The sequence below is a fragment of the Oncorhynchus clarkii genome, chromosome 20 (genome assembly GCF_045791955.1).
Source record: "Oncorhynchus clarkii lewisi isolate Uvic-CL-2024 chromosome 20, UVic_Ocla_1.0, whole genome shotgun sequence".
Classification (NCBI taxonomy): domain Eukaryota; kingdom Metazoa; phylum Chordata; class Actinopteri; order Salmoniformes; family Salmonidae; genus Oncorhynchus; species Oncorhynchus clarkii.
The window spans coordinates 3,155,501-3,177,687 of NC_092166.1; the positions used below are offsets into that span (position 1 = coordinate 3,155,501).

The 22,187-nt window shown below is 42.2% G+C and overlaps 1 protein-coding gene across 1 annotated transcript in view; it reads right to left on the reverse strand.

Moving 5' to 3' along the window:
- Positions 1–17,084, reverse strand: part of LOC139376510 (serine/threonine-protein kinase MAK-like) — a 38,597-nt gene extending 21,513 nt beyond the window's left edge. Inside the window, exons 1-5 of the mRNA XM_071119196.1 lie at positions 16,984–17,084; positions 12,932–12,986; positions 11,448–11,569; positions 10,999–11,078; positions 2,891–3,023 (exon numbers count right to left, since the gene is read on the reverse strand). Coding sequence (XP_070975297.1) covers positions 2,891–3,023; positions 10,999–11,078; positions 11,448–11,569; positions 12,932–12,986; positions 16,984–17,084 — 491 coding nt within the window. The remainder of the gene's footprint in view (positions 1–2,890; positions 3,024–10,998; positions 11,079–11,447; positions 11,570–12,931; positions 12,987–16,983) is intronic.
- Positions 17,085–22,187: the final 5,103 nt, after the last annotated feature.

The following is a 22,187-nucleotide window of genomic DNA, read 5'->3' on the forward strand; positions in this document are numbered from 1 at the left end:
ACAGTGGCCTCCATCATTCTTAAATGGAAGACGTTTGGAACCACCAAGCTGGTCACCTGGCCAAACTGACCAATCGGGGGAAAAGGGCCTTGGTCAGGGAAGTGACCAAGAACCTGATGGTCACTCTGATAGAGCTCCAGAGTTCCTCTGTGGAGATGGGAGAACCTTGCAGAAGGACAACCATCTCTGCAGCACTCCACCAATCAGGCCTTTATGATAGAGTGGCCAGACGGAAGCCACTCCTCAGTAAAAGGCACATGACAGCCCGCTTGGAGTTTGCCAATAGGCACCTAAAGGACTATCAGATCATGAGAAACAAGATTTTCTGGTCTGATGAAACCAAGATTGAACTCTTTGGCCTGAATGCCAAGCATCACGTCTGGAGGAAACCTGGCACCATCCCGACAGTGAAGCATGGTGGTGGCAGCATCACGCTGTGGGGATGTTTTTCAGCGGCAGGGACTGGGAGACTAGTCAGGATCGAGGGAAAGGCACGCACGCACGCACGCACGCACGCACGCACGCACGCACACACACACACGTTATTCCTGTCCTGTGTCTTGAAGGGATTAACCTGCGACGAGTCAGAATCATTTAATCCCTGAGCTCTAAATCACATGCCAGATGACATGACCAAAGCATGTTACAACGGCTTTACAAACAGGCAACAGTATAGACCACGTAGATTCAGCCCCACCTCACGTGCTGCAGAGATCTGCCTTTGTCAGTCAGGCTTTAAACTCACTAAGTAAACCACTTGAAGGTCAGAGGTTCACCACGTGTATCTGAACTAACAGCACACGCTCTGAAATGATCTCTGCTGCTATTTGATGTGGTTTTGTTTCTCATGTGATCTTCTTATTGTATTTTATTTATCGTTATAATTATTATCCAAAAATAATTTTTAAAAAAAAGGAGGGGAAAAGTTCTCCAGAAATATACTGGCGTAGCTGACAACTCAGAACCCACTGTTACAGTACGTGCTCAGTACGTGCTCAGTACGTGCTCATACAGTACCAGTCAAACGTTTGGACACACCTACTCATTCCAGGGTTCTTTTTAGTTTTTTACAATTTTCTACATTGTTGAATAATAGTGAAGACATCAAAACTATGAAATAACACATATGGAATCATGTAGTAACCAAAAAAAAAAGTGTTAAACAAATAAAAAATGTATTTTATATTTGAGTTTCTTCAAAGTAGCCACCTTTTGCCTTGATAACAGTTTTGCACACTCTTGGCATTCTCTCAACCAGCTTCATGAGGTAGTCACCTGGAATTCATTTAAATTAACAGGTGTGCCTTGTTAAAAGTGAATTTGCGTAATTTATTTCCTTCTTAATGTGTTTGAGCCAATCAGTTGTGTTGTGACAAGGTAGGGGGGTATACAGAATATAGCCCTATTTGGTAAAAGACCGAGTCCATATTATGGCAAGAACAGTTCATATAAGCAAAGAGAAACGACAGTCCATTACTTTAAGACATGAAGGTCAGTCAATCCTGAAAATTTCAAGAACGTTGAAAGTTTCTTCAAGTGCAGTCGCAAAAACCATCAAGCGCTATGATGAAACTGGCTCTCATGAGGACCGCCACAGGAAAGGAAGACCCAGAGTTACTTTGATAAAATTAACTTTCTACCACTACTAAAGGACACCAATAATAAGAAGAAACTTGCTTGGGCCCAGAATCACGAGCAATGGACATTAGACCAGTGTAAATCTGTCCTTTGGTCTTATGAGTCCAAAAGTGAGATTTTTGGTTCCAACCGCCGTGTCTTTGTGAGACGCAGAGGAGGTGAACAAATGATCTCCGCATGTGTGGTTCCCACGTGAAGCACGGAGGAGGTGTAATGGTGTGGGGGTGCTTTGCTGTTGACACTGTCTGATTTATTTAGAAATCAAGGAACACCGAACCAGCATGGCTACTACAGCCTTCTGCAGCAATATGCCATCCCACCTGGTTTGGGCATAGTGGGACTATAATTTGTTTTCAACAGGACAATTATCCAAAACACACCTCCAGGCTGTTTAAGGGCTATTTGACCAAAAAGGAGAGTGATGGAGTGCTGCATCAGATGACCTGGCCTCCACAATCACCCGACCTCAATCCAGTTGAGATGGTTTGGGATGAGTTGGACAGCAGAGTGAAGGAAAAGCAGCCAATAATTGCTCAGCATATGTGGGAACTCCTTCAAGACTGTTGGAAAAGCATTCCTCATTCCTTATATAAATGTTACTTACCCTACATTATTCATCTCATACGCATACGTATATACTGTACTCTATATCATCGACGGTATCCTTATGTAATACATGTATCACTAGCCACTTTATACTATACTATGCCACTTTGTTTACATACTCATCTCATTTGTACATACTGTACCCGATACCATCTACTGTATCTTGCCTATGCTGCTCTGTACCATCACTCATTCATATATCCTTATGTACATATTCTTTATCCCCTTACACTGTGTACAAGACAGTAGTTTTGGAATTGTTAGTTAGATTACTTGTTATTACTGCATTGTCGGAACTAGAAGCACAAGCATTTCGCTACACTCGCATTAACATCTGCTAACCATGTGTATGTGACAAATAAAATTTGATTTGATTTGATTTGATTTGATTTCATGAAACTGGTTGAGAGAATACCAAGAGTGTGCAAAGCTGTCATCAAGGCAAAGGGTGGCTACTTTGAAGAATCTCAAATATATTTTGATTTGTTTAACACTTATTTGGTTACTACATGATTCCATGTGTTATTTCATAGTTTTGATGTCTTCACAATTATTCTACAATGTAGAACATAGTTTTTAAAAAATAAAGAAAAACCCTTGAGCAGGTGTCCAAACTTTTGACTGGTGTGCAAATCAAACATCTTACCATCTAGTTGAGACGTATTCAGTGTAGGGAGGCTGGGAGCGTATCTCTCTGGCCAACCCAAAGTCAGCTATCTTCACCAACTCTGGACCCATACAGAGCAGGTTCTCTGGTTTAATGTCACGGTGGAAGTAACCTGGGGAGATGGAGCAGGTTCTCTGGTTTAATGTCACGGTGGAAGTAACCTGGGGAGACGGAGCAGGTTCTCTGGTTTAATGTCACGGTGGCAGTAACCTGGGGAGACGGAGCAGGTTCTCTGGTTTAATGTCACGGTGGAAGTAACCTGGGGAGACGGAGCAGGTTCTCTGGTTTAATGTCACGGTGGAAGTAACCTGGGGAGACAGAGCAGGTTCTCTGGTTCAATGTCACGGTGGCAGTAACCTGGGGAGATGGAGCAGGTTCTCTGGTTTAATGTCACGGTGAAAGTAACCTGGAGAGACAGAGCAGGTTCTCTGGTTCAATGTCACGGTGGCAGTAACCTGGGGAGACGGAGCAGGTTCTCTGGTTTAATGTCACGGTGGCAGTAACCTGGGGAGACGGAGCAGGTTCTCTGGTTCAATGTCACGGTGGCAGTAACCTGGAGAGACGGAGCAGGTTCTCTGGTTCAATGTCACGGTGGCAGTAACCTGGGGGGACGGAGCAGGTTCTCTGGTTTAATGTCACGGTGGAAGTAACCTGGGGAGACGGAGCAGGTTCTCTGGTTTAATGTCACGGTGGAAGTAACCTGGGGAGACGGAGCAGGTTCTCTGGTTTAATGTCACGGTGGAAGTAACCTGGGGAGACGGAGCAGGTTCTCTGGTTTAATGTCACGGTGGAAGTAACTTGGGGAGACAGAACGTATTGACACACTTTTATCATAAGAGCATTTGATGAGAGGGAACTGTTGAATATCAATCACTGCTTCCCAATTCAGTTAAATCCCATTCTATCCAAAGTGTGCACTTTTTCTTACACAAATCCAATGCCTTCAAATGGAGTGAACGAACAAGTGCACACTTCGGGGTAAAGGGGGATAATCAGAGGTGCTGTTCAATTATCTCAAGATCTCAACCCACCAGACACACTGAAGACGAACTTTAAAGTTACAGGAGGGAAAATGAGACAGAAGAAGACTCTTACCATGTTTTATGTACAAATGCTAAGCCAGTCAGAACTTGGAAAATAATGTTTCTTATTTCATTCTCAGAAAACAGCCTGTCTTCTTTGACAACGGAGAGGAGGAGGAAGGAGAGAAGAGGATAGACAGATAAGGAAAATAACGCAGAGAAAACTGTGTCCTCCCCGACGGAGAGTGATACCAACAGCCATGGCCATGACGGATTGACTGAATTAAGAGAAACGGAGGTGCTCTCGTGAAAACCTGGAATATAGTCTGCGGTCCCTGGCCTGGTGGACGTTATCAACAGTGGAGTAGTCATATTTATTTCATTTAACCTTTATTTTATCAGGGAGTCCACATTGAGTGTAAGGATTATTTTTCAAAGTGAGCCGTGCATGAACACAACTTATAAAAATGCACAAAATTCAAACATGAAAACGTAATACAATACTACAAGCAATTTAAGAATAATCCCAATCCTCAATACGGAGGTCCTCCATCAACAACTTGAACTTCCCTGGGGGCACCATATACGATGCAGAAACACTCAAAGCAGATGAACCTAACTCAGTGGAGATTAAAGGGACCTCCAGAGTCATCCCTGTGGGTCTGGTGACTCGTATGTCTATAATTTAACAATGAAGTATGGCGGAAGTTTGCACACGAGGGCTTTATAAACAAAAAGAGAGCAATGCATTATTCATACCCATACCATGCCCATATCTACCCATACCCATACCATGCCCATATCTACCCATACCCATACCATGCCCATATCTACCCATACCCATACCATGCCCATATCTACCCATACCCATACCATGCCCATATCTACCCATACCCATACCATGCCCATATCTACCCATACCCATACCATGCCCATATCTACCCATACCCATACCATGCCCATATCTAGCCCATACCCTGCCCAAATCCATATCTAGCACATACCCATACTAAGCCCATATCTAGTCCATACCCATACCAAGCCCATATCTAGCCCATACCAAGCCCATATCTAGCTCATACCCATACCATACCCATATCTAGCCCATACCCATACCAAGCCCATATCTAGTCATTACCCATACAAGCCCATATCTAGCCCATACCAAGCCCAAACCCCCTATCTAGCCCATACCAGGACCCATATCTAGCCCATATCCATACCAAGCCCATATCTAGCCCATAACCATATCTAGCCCACATATAATGCCCATATCTTGGCCATAACCATACCAAGCCCATAACCATATCTCGCCCATATCCATATCTCGCCCATATCTAGCCCATACCCATACCAAGCCCATATCTAGTCATTACCCATACAAGCCCATATCTAGCCCATACCAAGCCCAAACCCCCTATCTAGCCCATACCAGGACCCATATCTAGCCCATATCCATACCAAGCACATATCTACCCATACCCATACCATGCCCATATCTACCCATACCCATACCATGCCCATATCTACCCATACCCATACCATGCCCATATCTACCCATACCCATACCATGCCCATATCTACCCATACCCATACCATGCCCATATCTACCCATACCCATACCATGCCCATATCTAGCCCATACCCTGCCCAAATCCATATCTAGCACATACCCATACTAAGCCCATATCTAGTCCATACCCATACCAAGCCCATATCTAGCCCATACCAAGCCCATATCTAGCTCATACCCATACCATACCCATATCTAGCCCATACCCATACCAAGCCCATATCTAGTCATTACCCATACAAGCCCATATCTAGCCCATACCAAGCCCAAACCCCCTATCTAGCCCATACCAGGACCCATATCTAGCCCATATCCATACCAAGCCCATATCTAGCCCATAACCATATCTAGCCCACATATAATGCCCATATCTTGGCCATAACCATACCAAGCCCATAACCATATCTCGCCCATATCCATATCTCGCCCATATCTAGCCCATACCCATACCAAGCCCATATCTAGTCATTACCCATACAAGCCCATATCTAGCCCATACCAAGCCCAAACCCCCTATCTAGCCCATACCAGGACCCATATCTAGCCCATATCCATACCAAGCCCATATCTAGCCCATAACCATATCTAGCCCACATATAATGCCCATATCTTGGCCATAACCATACCAAGCCCATAACCATATCTCGCCCATATCCATATCTCGCCCATATCTAGCCCATACCCATATCTAGTCCATGTCTGGCACGTAACCATATCAATATTTGGCCCATATCTATATCTAGCCCATACCCATATCTAGCCCATGCCCATACCAAGCCCATGCCCATACCAGGACCCATATCTAGCCCATATCCATACCAAGCCCATATCTAGCCCATAACCATATCTAGCCCACATATAATGTCCATATCTTGGCCATAACCATACCAAGCCCATAACCATATCTCGCCCATATCCATATCTCGCCCATATCTAGCCCATACCCATATCTAGTCCATGTCTGGCACGTAACCATATCGATATTTGGCCCATATCTATATCTAGCCCATACCCATATCTAGCCCATGCCCATACCAAGCCCATGCCCATACCATGCCCATATTTAGCCCATACCCACATCTAGCCCATACCATGCCCATATCTGGCCCATTCCCATACCAAGCCCATATCTATCCCAAACCCATATCTAGCCCATACCGGGACCCATATCTAGCCCTTATCCATACCAAGCCCATATCTAGCGCACACCCATATCCAGCCCATATCTCGCCGAGACCCATATCTCACCCATATCTAGCCCATACCCATATCTAGCTCATAACCATATGTAACCCATATATATCCCATACCCATACCTCACCCATATCCATATCTAGTCCATACCAGGCCCATATCTAGCCCATACCCATACCAAGCCCATATCTAACCCATACCCATACCATGCCCATATCTAGCCTATGTCCATACCATACCATTCCCACATCTAGCCCATACCAATATCTAGCCCATACTATGCCCAAATCTAGCCCATACCCAGCCCATATCTAGCCCATACACATACCATGCCCATATCTAGCCCATGCCCATATCTAGCCCACACCATGCCCATATCTAGCCCATACCATTCCCATATCTAGTTCATACCCATACCATGCCCATATCTAGCCCATACACATATCTAGCCCATACACATACCATGCCCATATCTAGCCCATATCTAGCCCATACCATGCCCATATCTAGCCTAAACCAAGCCCATACCCAGCCAATATCTAGCTCATATCTAGCCCATACCCATATCTAGCCCATACCCATACCATGCCCATATCTAGCCTATGCCTATACCATACCATTCCCACATCTAGCCCATACCATACTATGCCCAAATCTAGCCCATACCAATCCCATGCCCATATCTAGCCCATACCATGCCCATATCCATATCTAGCCCATACCCATACCATGCCCATATCTAGCCCATATCTAGCCCACACCATGCCCATATCTAGCCCATACCATGCCTATATCTAGTTCATACCCATACCATGCCCATATCTAGCCCATGCCCATATCTAGCCCATACACATATCTAGCCCATACCCATACCATGTCCATATCTAGCCCATACCCAGCCCATTTCTAGCCCATACCATGCCCATATCTAGCCCATACCCAGCCCATTTCTAGCCCATACCATGCCCATATCTAGCCCATACCCAACCCATATCTAGCCCAAACCCAGCCCATATCTAGCCTAAACCAAGCCCATACCCAGCCAATATCTAGCTCATATCTAGCCCATACCCATATCTAGCCCATACCCAGACCAAGCCCATATCTAGCCCATATCTAGCCCACATCTCAAGTCAGTACATGTAGCTACACTACAAAAGGTGCTAAGTAGAAACATATAGGGTTCTTTGGTTTGTCTGCATACGGGAACCCTTTTGGTGTTCTACCTAGAACCCTCTATGTAGGGTTCTCCATAGAAACCCCTGTAAATGGTTATACTTACAACCCTTTGAAGGGTTCTACAAAGAACGGTTCAACCAACCTTAGCCTTTAAATTGTAACTCTTTATGACAATACATTACATCACAAGACCTTTCGTTGAGGGCCTAGTTATACCCTAACACAGTGGAGTTAGGAAACTCCTGGTTTACAGGCCACATCAGGCCTGCAAGTCACATTATACTGGCCTGCAAAGTGATGTGTAATTCCTTTTGGAATCCAGACAATGAGGATATCCAACAATTGCACTCAGAATGACTGCCAGGGTAGGTGAGATTCACCAATGAGTCTAGCTGTCCTAAATCATCTAAACTGGAACAACCATCTCAGTGACGGGTGCAATAAGTCCAACTACTAACAGTTTGGATTTGTTAAGAACAATGTCTGTTATTTATCTTTGTGTAGCATAAGATTAATCAACCAATCAATGTACTTCACATGACATACACAGATATTGAAACAAACCATTCTGAAAATCAAACTGCAGTAGATCCTGCTGGGAAATATGATAATGATTTGCGTGAGTTTTCAGTGTTTTAACCTACACAGTCAAAATGACAATCACACTCACACTGTGGTTCTTTTCCAATTTGCTGTGTACCATAAAATAGACTACTGGTTCACTCATACTCCATTCTAATCTCCTACTCTCTGCAACCACAAAATAACAAAAAATACTAATTTGAAATAAATAAATCATGGCAAAGATATCAACTATGTAAAATGATTAAGGGAATACCAGATACAGTTGAAGTCGGAAGTTTACATACACTTATGTTGGAGTCATTAAAACTTGTTTTTCAACCACTCCACAAATGTCTTGTTAACAAACTATAGTGTTGGATAGTCGGTTAAGACATCTACTTTGTGCATGACACAAGTCATTTTTACAACAATTGTTTACAGACAGATTATTTCACTGTATCACAATTCCAGTGGGTCAGAAGTTTACATACACTAAGTTGACTGTGCCTTTAAACAGCTTGAAAAATTCCAGAAAATTATATCATGGCTTTAGAAGCTTCTGATAGGCTAACTGACATAATTTGAGTCATTCGGAGGTGTACCTGTGGATGTATTTCAAGGCCTACCTTCAAACTCAGTGCCTCTTCGCCTGACATCATGGGGAAATCAAAAGAAATCAGCCAAGAACTCAGAAAAAACGGTCTGGTTCGTCTTTGGGAGCCATTTCCAAACGCCTGAAGGTACTACGTTTATCAGTACAAACAATAGTACGCAAGTATAAACACCATGGGACCACACAGCCATCATACCGCTCAGGAAGGAGACGCATTCTGTCTCCTAGAGATGAATGTACTTTGTACGAAAAGTGCAAATCAATCCCAGAACAACAGCAAAGGACCTCGTGAAGATGCTGGAGGAAACAGGTACAAAAGTATCTATATCCACAGTAAAACGAGTTCTATATCGACATAACCTGAAAGGCCGCTCAGCAAGGAAGAAGCCACTGCTCCAAAACCGACATAAAAAAGACAGACTATGGTTTGCAACTGCACATGGGGACAAAGATGGTACTTTTTGGAGAAATGTTATCTGGTCTGATGAAACAAAAATACAACTGTTTGGACATAATGACCATCGTTATGTTTGGAGGAAAAAGGGGGAGGCTTGCAAGCCAAAGAACACCATCCCAATCGTGAAGCACGGGCGTGGAAGCATCATGTTGTGGGGGTGCATTGCTGCAGGAGAGACTGGTGCACTTCACAAAATAGATGGCTTCATGAGGAACAAAAATTATGTGGATATATTGAAGCAACATCTCAAGACATCAGGCAGGAAGTTAAAGCTTGGTCGCAAATGGGTCTTCCAAATTGACAATGACCCCAAGCATACTTCCAAAGTTGTGGCAAAATGGCTTAAGGACCACAAAGTCAAGGTATTGGAGTGGCCATCACAAAGCCCTGACCTCAATCTCATAGAAAATTTGTGGGCAGAACTGAAAAAGCGTGTGCGAGCAAGGAGGCCTACAAACCTGACTCAGTTACACCAGCTATGTCAGGAGGAATGGGCTAAAGTTCACCCAACTTATCGTGGGAAGCTTGTGGAAGACTACCCGAAACGTTTGACCCATGTTAAACACTTTAAAAAAGGCAATGCTACCAAATACTAATTGAGTGTATGTAAACTTCTGACCCCTGAGAATGTGATGAAAGAAATACATGCTGAAATAAATCATTAATAATAATAATAATAATAATAATAATAAATCATTCTCTCTACTATTATTCTGACATTTCACATTCTTAAAATAAAATGGTGATCCTAACTGACCTAAAACAGGGATTTTTTACTAGGATTAAATGTCAGGAATTGCGAAAAACTGAGTTTAAATGTATTTGGCTAAGGTGTATGTAAACTTCCGACTTCAACTGTACATGAACAAATATTCCCATGTAGGTACACTTTAAAACACTCACACCTTTCTTTTAAAAACTCATCGGATGACTCAACTGATGTTATAGTTTAAACATGGACGTAAACACTAATGCTCAAATTCATAAAAAAAAAAAAACAACAACTTTTGATTCTTAGGATGTTAAACCCTTTGCCTTACAAAGAGCACTTGTCTTCCAAAAATAGTTATTCTTCCGGTAGAACCCGATCGCTCCTCAAAGAACCCCTTTGTTGCAACTTTGTTTCTCTCGCTAAGAGTGTAGCCAGCCAATACATGGTGTATTGCTTGAATAGTTATGAACAGCATTCCTTTCAAAGATCATTTTGACAGGTGGATAATATTGTATGTGACTACGGGGTTGTGCAAGCGTTCAGAATCGACAACGAGTAGGCTATGCATTGTGATCATATTGTAGCGAAGGGAGAGGCAGGGACGCAAGCCCAGGTGGCTGGATTGAAAAGGAAAACACCCTACACATCGCGCCAATAGGGTTAACCCACTCGGTGGGAATTTTAACATGGAATATCCAGGATCCCTACAATATTCAGTCTCAGTGTCTCTTGTACCTTCAGTGAGAGGTCTCTAGCTGGGCTGGGGAACCTACCATGTTTATGGATAAAGGAGAGTCCCTGTAATATCTGAAACAGCATGTTCCTGATCACTGACTCAGGGAACAATCTCTGTCTGGAAAGATGAACATCAATACATTCACATTTTAGTCATTTAGCAGATGCTCTTATCCAGAGCGACATACAGTCAGTGCATTCGGGTTAACCGAGCTAGGTAAGACAACCACATATCACAATCCTTGTAAGTAAAACTTCCCTCAATACATGACGACTCAATCTGATCATACATACATAGGAACGCTCACAGATAAGAGGTCTCATTTCAACAACGACAGATCAATTTACATCCATCTGAACTGTCCAATCAGTAACATACTATTAACAAACTACTATTTCCTGAAAAATAACTAGTAACAAACTACAATTAAACTGGTTATAGTTTCTCATTATTTGATTGATAGTATTGATGATTGATTGATCCTACCTGTCCTTCATCAGCTGGTAGAGGTTTTCCTTCATGTACTCAAAGACAAAGTAGAGGTGGTCATTCTCTCGGATCACCTCCTTCAGCTTCACTACGTAGGCATGGCTCAACTTCTTCAGAGACTGGAAACGTAAAACATACACATTGCTTTGTATGGAGTGACATTAGCTAATGTACAATGTATGTCTACTCGTATGTCAAATGAGAAAGGTGGGTAAATGTCAGAAACACAGAACTAAAATCTGGAGTAATTGCGTCAGATGATACATTTTATAGTATGTTACGTAGAGTTTGTGCAGGAGAGATTACTGAGAGGTTGTAATGGCTTCACATTGTTTTCTGACAGGAGAGATTACTGAGAGGTTGTAATGGCTTCACATTGTTTTCTGACAGGAGAGATTACTGGGTGGTTGTAATGGCTTCACATTGTTTTCTGACAGGAGAGATTACTGAGAGGTTGTAATGGCTTCACATTGTTTTCTGACAGGAGAGATTACTGAGAGGTTGTAATGGCTTCACATTGTTTTCTGACAGGAGAGATTACTGAGAGGTTGTAATGGCTTCACATTGTTTTCTGACATGAGAGATTACTGAGAGGTTGTAATGGCTTCACATTGTTTTCTGACAGGAGAGATTACTGGGTGGTTGTAATGGCTTCACATTGTTTTCTGACATGAGAGATTACTGAGAGGTTGTAACAACTCTGTAGGTGTAGGAGTGGGTCATACGGTAGTGAAAAACCAAGAGACAGACAGGGCAGTTCAGCACTCAAAAAAAGGGATTTATTAACTCAAAAACGGTTCACACGTCGCTTGGGGAACCATGTCCCAAAAGCTTGTTCTCACTCAAAAATAGTGAAAATAGTGAAAATCAACAGCTGGCCCTTTATGGCAGTAACTGAACATCAGCGTAAATCACTGGGGAAGATATTATTTTATCCCAGGGCAAAGAGAGAGTCCAACTTTAGGAATTGGGGTTCTGGCTGTTCCAAATGCAACAGAGCTTAAAGTTTTAAAAATGTCATGGTGGTTTTAAATTGCCTTAGGATGCATTTGAAATGGCAGCCTATATATTGCACTTCGCCCCTGGTCAAAAGCAGTGCGCTATTGTGAGCAGGGTGCCATTTCAGATAGTGGTTCCTGTCACGCGTGTAAATGAGTGGACCAAGGCACAGCGTGCGTAGAGTTCCACATGTTCTTTAAAAGTGAAACTTACAACAAAACAGGGACATCACAAACGTGCCGTCACGGATCGCAACAAAGCACTAACCAAAACAATATCCCACAACCCAGGTGGGAACTTAAATATGATACCCAATTAGAAACAACGATAATCAACTGCCTCTAGTTAGGAACCATACTAAGCACACCAACATAGAAATAGAAGAGAAAAAAACTAGAACACCCCTCTAGTCACGCCCTGACCTACAATACCATAGAGAACCAAGGGCTCTCTCTGATGAGGGCGTGGTGACAGGTTCCTACCTTGACTTCTCGTAAGTTCATACACTCATCCCACGAGTAGAACTTCCTCTTCATCCTGAGAGAACAAATAAAAACACATTTAATCTAAGAGCCTAAATTCAATATAAATCAAGGAGACCTTTAATATCTATTAGATGGTTGATACAATAATAATAACTTATACTCCTATTATGTGCATAGGTGTTGATGATATGAAATAAACCTGAGAGTCAGGTATTTTGGGACCAATTCGTATTCCATATACCTGCCAGTCTACCGGTTCTACTTCCTGAGGCCTATAGTCTCTGATAATGATAGCCTCACGGAGCCCCTATCCCAAATCTGTAGATACATTTAAAAAAAAAATAATAATAATAAATAAGTTGGTTCCTTCCCTCCCAGCATTCTTGGGTGACACCACTAATAGGCTAGAGATCCTTGAGAAGTTCAATCTAATGATATACTTGTAACTATGGATGTTCCAGATGTTTATAGAAACATGCCCCGATCAGAAGGCCTAGAAGCCCTCTCCCACCATCTAGATAAACGCCCTTAAGGTCTGCTGCCTTATTCTGGTTTGATTTTCACATTAACCCAAAATGGCGTTATCTAGGTACTATTTTCAATTTGCTGGCTCTTTTTTTTATTTTTTTTACCTCCAATACCAGGGAACAGCGATGGGAATTATAAAATGGTGATTATGCTAATTTGTGTATGGGTTTCTGGGAAGAAAAATTATATTTTACATATGCTGTCTCTAAAGCGTTTTTTTTCCCTAATATTGTCCTGTGGTGCCGATACGTTGACGATATTCTGGTAGTCTGGAGGGGCACAGAGAAGGACTTGATTAGATTTGTGTTCTATGACAACTCTACTAATACACATTAATAATTTACATTAAGTTCAATTTAAATACCATGCCCACATACAGGTTCATCATTGAGGCATACTGGAGCATTGTGCTTCCTCTATCAATTTCCTCAACCTCAATGTTTTTAAAAAGGTGATATGCTTGAAACTACTATTTTTCATAAACCTCTCAGTAGGAACACGCTCCTAAGCTATGACAGTAATCATCCTAAACCTCTAAAAAGTAACATTCCCAACGGTCAATTCCTTGGACTAAGGCGAAACTGCAGCAAATCAAATGACTGAGACAAAAGCTGAAATATAGAAAAAGACGCGGCTACAATGAGTCCCCTCGCCGTGGACCGCGGCTACAGTGATAGTCCCCTCACCGTGGACCGCGGCTACAGGGATAGTCCCCTCGCCGTGGACCGCGGCTACAGTGATAGTCCCCTCACCGTGGACCGCGGCTACAGGGATAGTCCCCTCGCCGTGGACCGCGGCTACAGGGATAGTCCCCTCGCCGTGGACCGCGGCTACAGTGATAGTCCCCTCACCGTGGACCGCGGCTACAGTGATAGTTCCCTCACCGTGGACTGCGGCTACAGGGATAGTCCCCTCGCCGTGGAACGAGGATACAGTGATAGTCCCCTGTCATGACGTTGCCCTGTTGGTGAGGTTTATGACCTCCATAAATAGCTTTCCCCCTTTTCTCGCTCTACTCTACAGAATGGACTCTTTGAAAGCTCTTGGTTAACAGAGAGAGAGTATGGTAACATCAAAAGGTTGGGAACGGAACCATATTTCGGTAATCCAACCAGTAGAAAGTATCCGTTGGTACTTAAAGAATATGATGTCAGATCAGTTGTCATCTGAGACATTATTACTGATGACAGGACGACAAACTGTATCTTGGAAAGTCTACACATTCTAGTTATCAGATTCACATGGAATTGTTGTTCAATTTAAATGTTTAAATATAAAACTATTTGTGAAAGAATTAAATGTAATTTTAGTTTTTAAAATGAGAGAATTGTTTTCATAAGTAAAATATGCTCACTCAGTGGCCACACCCACGCGAATAGGCATTGGTTGTAAATGAACAAACCCCTTTTCTACATTTCTATAAGAGCCCCCGTGACCCAATTCACGGCAAACTAAACAAACCTCAGCATGAGCTCTAGTTGCGAATGGTTGAACGACTACAACCTAACAAAATTAACACTGTGTTCCCGATGACGTGAGGACTGGTGTCCATACGTTAAAAAGGGGGATTTTTAACGTGGAGGTGACGATCGCCACGCTGGAAGGATGAATTTCGATTATACCAGCCAGAATATAGCATGAGCTCATTGTATGGCAACTTGGTATGAACTTTGAACTCTTATTCACTAAAGAAGTGATAACTCTACGTCTAGGATGTATCAGCAGCAACTGTAAAATGTGCGTGGCCTAGGGAAGGACAGACAATCGCTTCAGAACGACAGGGTGCTACAACGTATCCATTCTACCACACGACGACAGACTACAATGTATCCACCCAGAAATATTCTTCAAAGGACAAGGGAGCTCTCTGCTGGGCAACCCAGCCTTCCATCTTCGACCAATCTATCGAAACACAGCTCAGAGTAAATATATTTCTTGCATTTTCCTTTTCTGAATGGGCGGTTATTTAGAATGCATAAGATTCTGTATTTACGATAGCACAGCTTCATAAGGTCCGATAGAGACCCAATCCTTCTTTTCTTCAGTCTTCCCGCTCTTTCATTCAAACCCAACCCCCTTTCTTTCTGTAACCAGCCATCAAATTGGTTCCATCCACTAGGGACGTTTTCTTTTATGACATAATTAGTAATCAATGTATGATCCATCTTGTGTATATGTAATTCTGTGTGATTAGTTATTTAGTAAATAAATAATTAAACTAAACAATTAAATAATTAAACTAACTATTGCTGATTCAACTTGCTAGCCAGGGTTCGCGAAGATAACCAAGAATTTTACGATGCTCAGATGAGACTGAATAAGGTGACGATTAATAATTGACTGCTATTGATATGAAAGATTACCAGGTCTTTAAGAGTTTATTCTGAAAATAACAGCTCTATAAAAAAAAATCCGTGGTGCCCCGACTTCCTAGTTAATTACATTTACATGATTAGTTTATTAATCAGGTAATATTAATCAGAAAATATATTTTATAAAATAGCAAGTCATTTTTCACTTAATCTATAGTAAAACACATGACACCCCTCGACATGGAACACGGCTACAGTGATAGTCTCCTCGACATGGCTCATAAGCGAGCACGAGAGAATGATAAAGCCACCCTCACAGATAAAAAGCGTGATCCTCAAACACCGGCACATTCTCCAGAGTAACCCCTCGCTCCACATTCTCCAGAGTAACCCCTCGCTCCACATTCTCCAGAGTAACCCCTCGCTCCACATTCTCCAGAGTAACCCCTCGCTCCACATTCTACAGAGTAACCCCTCGCTAAAAAGGCCTTTGTGTCTAACCCTCCCCTGATACGCTTTAGGACGGGGACACCACGTCGTGCACAGTGTGCTCCCGAATCCTGCACCTGCGCCCTCTACCTGACTCCCAGGTCCCCCTAATGGGTTCTACCGCTGCGGTCATTCTACACATTGTACCAACTCAAGTCATACACACAAGTATTCTATCACCCAAGTTCTGGTGAAAAACACAAGATAAAAAAACGTCATAAATAGTATAACACATGTTGTTTACATGACCAGATGCCCATGTGGGCTTGTTTACACTGACCAGACAAAAATGCGCACTCAAATTAAGAATAGCTGAACACAAAACAGCTATCTGCACCAAAATATGGCCTATGCGATCGTGCTGCATTATGTGAATGTCAATCATGGCCCAGCGTCTACCTTGAAATACTGGGGAATGGAGAAAGTTTCTCTCTCCTCCAGAGGTAGCAATATTGTGAGGAAATTGTTACAGAGAGAAGCACTTTGGATCGACTGCTTAGATTGTGTCGAGCCAAAGGGACTGAATGAACACCTCTTTTTCTGATCTGTTTTGGTAAATACCTTGATAGTAATAATAATAAATAATGACAGTCACCAGTTGAAGTCACCACCACCCCCACAGCCTCCCACCACCCCCGCAGCCTCCCACCACCCCCACAGCCTCCCCTTCACCCCCACAGCCTCCCAACACCCCCCCCCCCCCCCCCACCCATCCCTCACCTCTTGATGGCCACCAGTTCTCCAGATTCGTTGCTCTTGCCCATGAGCACGCTGCCGAAGGTCCCGTCCCCCAGCTGTCTCATGGTGGTATAGCGGTTCATCTCCCACCGCGGGGCCACGTTCCAACCCTGCTGCTGCTCCTTCAGCGGATAGTGGGTAGGAAAACGTTACAACGTCCCAAATGGAGCCCTATTCTCTATATAGTGCACTACTTTGATCAGGAATAGAGCTACATAGGGAATTGGGTGCCATTTGGGATGTTGCATACTATATACAGTGCATTTGGAAAGTATTCAAACCCCTTTGACATTTTCCACATTTTGTTACATTACAGCCTTATTCTAAAAATGGATTCAGTTGTTTTTTTCACCTCCCTGACCAAGGTCCTTGTCCTACGATTGTTCAGTGTGGCCGGGCGGCCAGCCCCTGGAGGAGTCTTGGTGGTTCCAAACTTCTTCTGTTTAAGAATGGTGGAGGCCACTGTGTTCTTGGGGACCTTCAATGCTGCAGAAATGTTTACGTACCCTTCCCCAGATCTGTGCCTCGACACAATCCTGTCTCAGAGCTCTACGAACAATTCCTTCGACCTCACGGCTTGTTTTTTGCTCTGACAATCACTGTCAACTGTGGGACCTTATATAGACAGGTGTGTGCCTTTCCAAATCATGTCCAATCAATTGAATTTACCACAGGTGGACTCCAATCAAATTGTAGAAACATCTCAAGGATGATCAATGGAAACAGGATGCACCTGAGCTCAATTTCAAGTCTCATAGCAAAGGGTCTGAATACTTACGTAAATAAGGCATTTCATTTTTTAATATTTTTAATACATTTGCAAACATTTCAAGAAACGTGTTTTCCCTTTGTCATTATGGGGTATTGTGATGTCATTATGGGGTATTGTGATGTCATTATGGGGTATTGTGATGTCATTGTGGGGTATTGTGTGTAGATTGACGAGGAAGAACATGTATTTAATCCATTTTTGAATAAGGCTGAAATGTAGCAAAATGTGGAAAAAGCCAAGGGGTCTGAATATCAGCTGTTAAGGAGCCCCTTGACCCAGACTTGGCGCCACCTAGTGGAGAGGTCCTGGACAGCAGGAAGCTTGGCCACAGTGATGTCCTGCACTGCCCTCTGTGGTGCATCACCAGTGGTACATTTACTGTTAATTCCTATAATTTCGAATCAACAATGTTTGTTTGGTTTAGTCATTTCTGTTATGAATTCAATATATTATTATTCCTTTTCCTGTTCTCGTTGTCGGAGTGGACACGTTGTTTGCAGAGAGCACAACAAGGATTTGATTTATTTCATTCCATCTACGAGTTTTTTCAATTCAATTCAATTTAGTCATTGTCTTTTGTTTGGAGCGCTCTTGTGAGTGTTGAGTAAGAACGAGAACACATAGAAGTAGGCCTATAGACTACCTGATTACACATAGAAGTAAACCTATAGACTACCTGATGACACATAGAAGTAGACCTATAGACTACCTGGCCTGATTACACATAGAAGTAGACCTATAGACTACCTGGTCTGATTACACATCGAAGTAGACCTATAGACTACCTGGCCTGATTACACATCGAAGTAGACCTATAGACTACCTGGCCTGATTACACATCGAAGTAGGCCTATAGGCTACATGGCCCTGATTACACATAGATAGACCTATAGGCTACTTGGCCTGCGTGAAAACAGAGGCATAATAATGTGCCCATTTGGGGATCTGATAGTGTTTCTGATTGGTTAACGCCCCACCACCAATGAGCTGTGGAGCTTTTCAAAGTTATGTTTTCTTCACCTCAAAACAGAAAGTGAACGAAGTCTGTTTTTCCATCCATTGAAAATGACAATAGTTCCTCAATGTATTAGAAAGATCTTTCCAGCTCTCTCCCTTTCGATAACCACTCAGAGTGAAAGGGAACAATGTCATGCTCTGATCCAGTGGAAACACCATACAAATAGTCCTACCTGATTACTTCTTATCAGTGCTTGACTTGGACTGAAATAAGTTCTGGTAATCATTTTGGTTGCTGGTACTGTTTATATTTAGGTGGTCCACAATGCCTATTACTGGCAACTTCTGAGAGTAATGGCAGAATCTGCGAAAGCTAGCAGTAGCGGGAGGAGAATGGTTTTGGTCAGGTTAGTATTTTTTTTAAATTCTGGTTATCTAGATCTCTGGCTCCCTCTTGAGTCATGTGTGTCTTATTTCACCAAACCGTGAGCTTAAAGCATCAGACAAGCTCAATGCATATAGTTGATTTTATATGGAAAAATACACGTTTGAAAATGTTGACCATTGGTCGAAAGAACAGATGAGTTTCGGTCAACCAATATTGTTGTTGTTGCGGACAGCCCTACTGCATGCACTTTCAGTAGCCAGATTGCGTCCAGACTGAGGAGAAATCTGCACACAATGCATCCCTGAACACCACCTGAAGTGGCCAGACAGATCTGAACACAAATCAGACCACAAATCAACTTGTGTGCGTCTAGATCCGTCTTTTCAATGCGGTCTTCGTATTCTGATAGCAGAAGTCGCATGTAAGTATCAAGTGTAGACAGAACCTCACTGTAACCAGTGCCTGTAATCTGGTTCAGGTTATTAATCAACCTTTACAAACACTACAGGAACAAGATCATCCACATGTATCGATCACATTTTTCCTAATACTGTATAACTTTGTTCTAAAGCTGTATCCGTACCCATTGGATGCAGTGATCTCAATATAGTGGATATATCCAGGAAAGCCAAAGTTCCAAACACTGGGCCTAAAATAGTGTATAACAGATCATACAAAAGATTTTACTGTGACTCTTCTGTGGACTATGTTAAATACATGTGCTGGTCTGATGTGATTAATGAGGAGCATCCAGACGCTGGTCTGATGTGATTAATGAGGAGCATCCAGACGCTGGTCTCATGTGATTAATGAGGAGCATCCAGACGCTGGTCTGATGTGATTAATGAGGAGCATCCAGACGCTGCACTTGATGAATTTATGAAATTGCTTCTTCCAATTATTGATAAACATGCCTGTTAAGAAATTGACTGTTAGAACTGTTAACTTCTTGACCATACTTGAGACGCAGACGTCTCAAGTATGCCCCTGGAAATGCAAATGCGCTACGCTAAATGCTAAATGTACTCGTTACAACTCAATCTTTGATCAAAATTCACAAGCAGGGTATTGAATTAAAGCTACACTCGTTGTGAACCTAGCCAGCAAGTCAGATTTTTAAAATGCTTTTCGGCGAAAGCATGAGAAGCTATTATCTGATAGCATGCACCCCCCAAAATGCCAGCACGACACGTAAACAACAGATTTTGCGGTAGCCGGCGCTACCCAAAACGCAGAAATAAAATATAAAACATTCATTACCTTTGACGAGCTTCTTTCTTGGCACTCCTATATGCCCCATAAACATCACTATTGGGTCTTTTTTTCGTTTAAATCGGTCCATATATACCCAAAATAGCTTTGTATGGAAGCTGTGTCATTCAGAAAAAAACATTGTTTTTAAACGCTGTGTAATTTTTTAAAATTAAAAAAGTTGACGATAAACTTTCACAAAACACTTCGAAATCCTTTTGTAATCCAACTTTAGGTATTAGTAAACGTTTATAATCTATCAAAATGATTACAGGGCGATGTATTTTCAATAGGTCTTCGCTTGCAAATGAATGGCTGCTAATGTCTTCTTCAACAACATCCGGGTGAAGACTGGGAAAATGGATGCCAGATAGATGGATTTTCCAACAATTAATTCAATTGAAAATGACGACAATGGCGACATCGTGTGGAATTTGTATGAATTGCAGGCAGGTCGATATTAAATTCTGTTCTCTTTTAACAACTCGTGGAAGTGACTTATGGAAATTATTTTTAGCTTTCAGAGAGCAGTTTTTCTTGCGTTTTTCAATGAAACACACAATCTGTTATAGTCACAGCCGTGATTTAACCAGTTTTATAAACTTCAGAGTGTTTTCTATCCACACATACTAATCATATGCATATACTATATTCCTGGCATGAGTAGCAGGACGCTGAAAAGTTGCGCGATTTTTAACAGAATGTTCGAAAAAGGAGGGGGTAGAAGTAAGAGGTTTTAAGGCTCCATGGATTGATGAGGAATTTCAAAACTGTATGGTTGAAAGAGATGGGGCAAAAGGAGTGGCTAATAAGTCTGTCTGCACATCTGACTGACTGACTTACTGCAAATTGAGAAGTTGTGACTAAACAAAAAAGAAGAAGAAGAAGAACCTGTATTATGAAGCCAAGATCAATGATATAAAGAATGATGGGAAAAAAACATTGGAGCACTTTAAATGAAATTATGGGCAGAAAGACAAATTCACCTCCATCTTTCATCCAATCAGATGGCTTATCCATCACAAACCATTTGATGTTGCCAATTATTCTAATGATTACTTCATTGGCAAAGTGGGCAAACTTAGGCAGGAAATGCCAGCAATGAACAGTGGGCCATCGCATTCATGCATAAAACAACAAATAATGATAGAAAAGCATTGCAAATTAGAATTTAGTAAAGTTAGTGTGGGAGAGGTGAGAAATGATTATCATCGATCAATAACGACAAACCTCCTTTTATCTGAGTCTTTGAGGAAAGTCTTTGTCCTCAGGCCTGGAGGGAAGCCAAAGATATTCCGCTACCCAAGAATGGTAAAGCGGACCTATCAGCTTGTTGCCAGCTCAAGAGAAACTGTTAGAAAAAATAGTGTTTGACCAAATACAATGCTATTTTGCTGTGAACAAATTGACAACAAACTTTCAGCATGCTTATCGAGAAAGGCACTCAACATGTACTGCACTGACACAAATTACCGATGATTGGTTGAAAGAAAATGATAATAAGATTGTAGATTTCAGTGCAGCCTTTGATATTATCGACCATAACCTGTTGTTGAGAAAACGTATGTATTTTCAACCTCTGCCACATCGTGGATTTAAAGCTATCTATATCACAGAACTCAGAGGGTTTTCTTTAATGGAAGCCTCTCTAATGTCAAACACGAAAGGTATGGTGTACCGCAGGGAAGCTCTCTAGGCCCTCCACACTTTTCTATCACTTCTTCTTTTAATAAGAAACATTGTTTGGAAAATTCCAAATTGTTTGCATAGTCAACTTACACACAGCTCTGGCACAGACACTTACCCCACCAGACATGC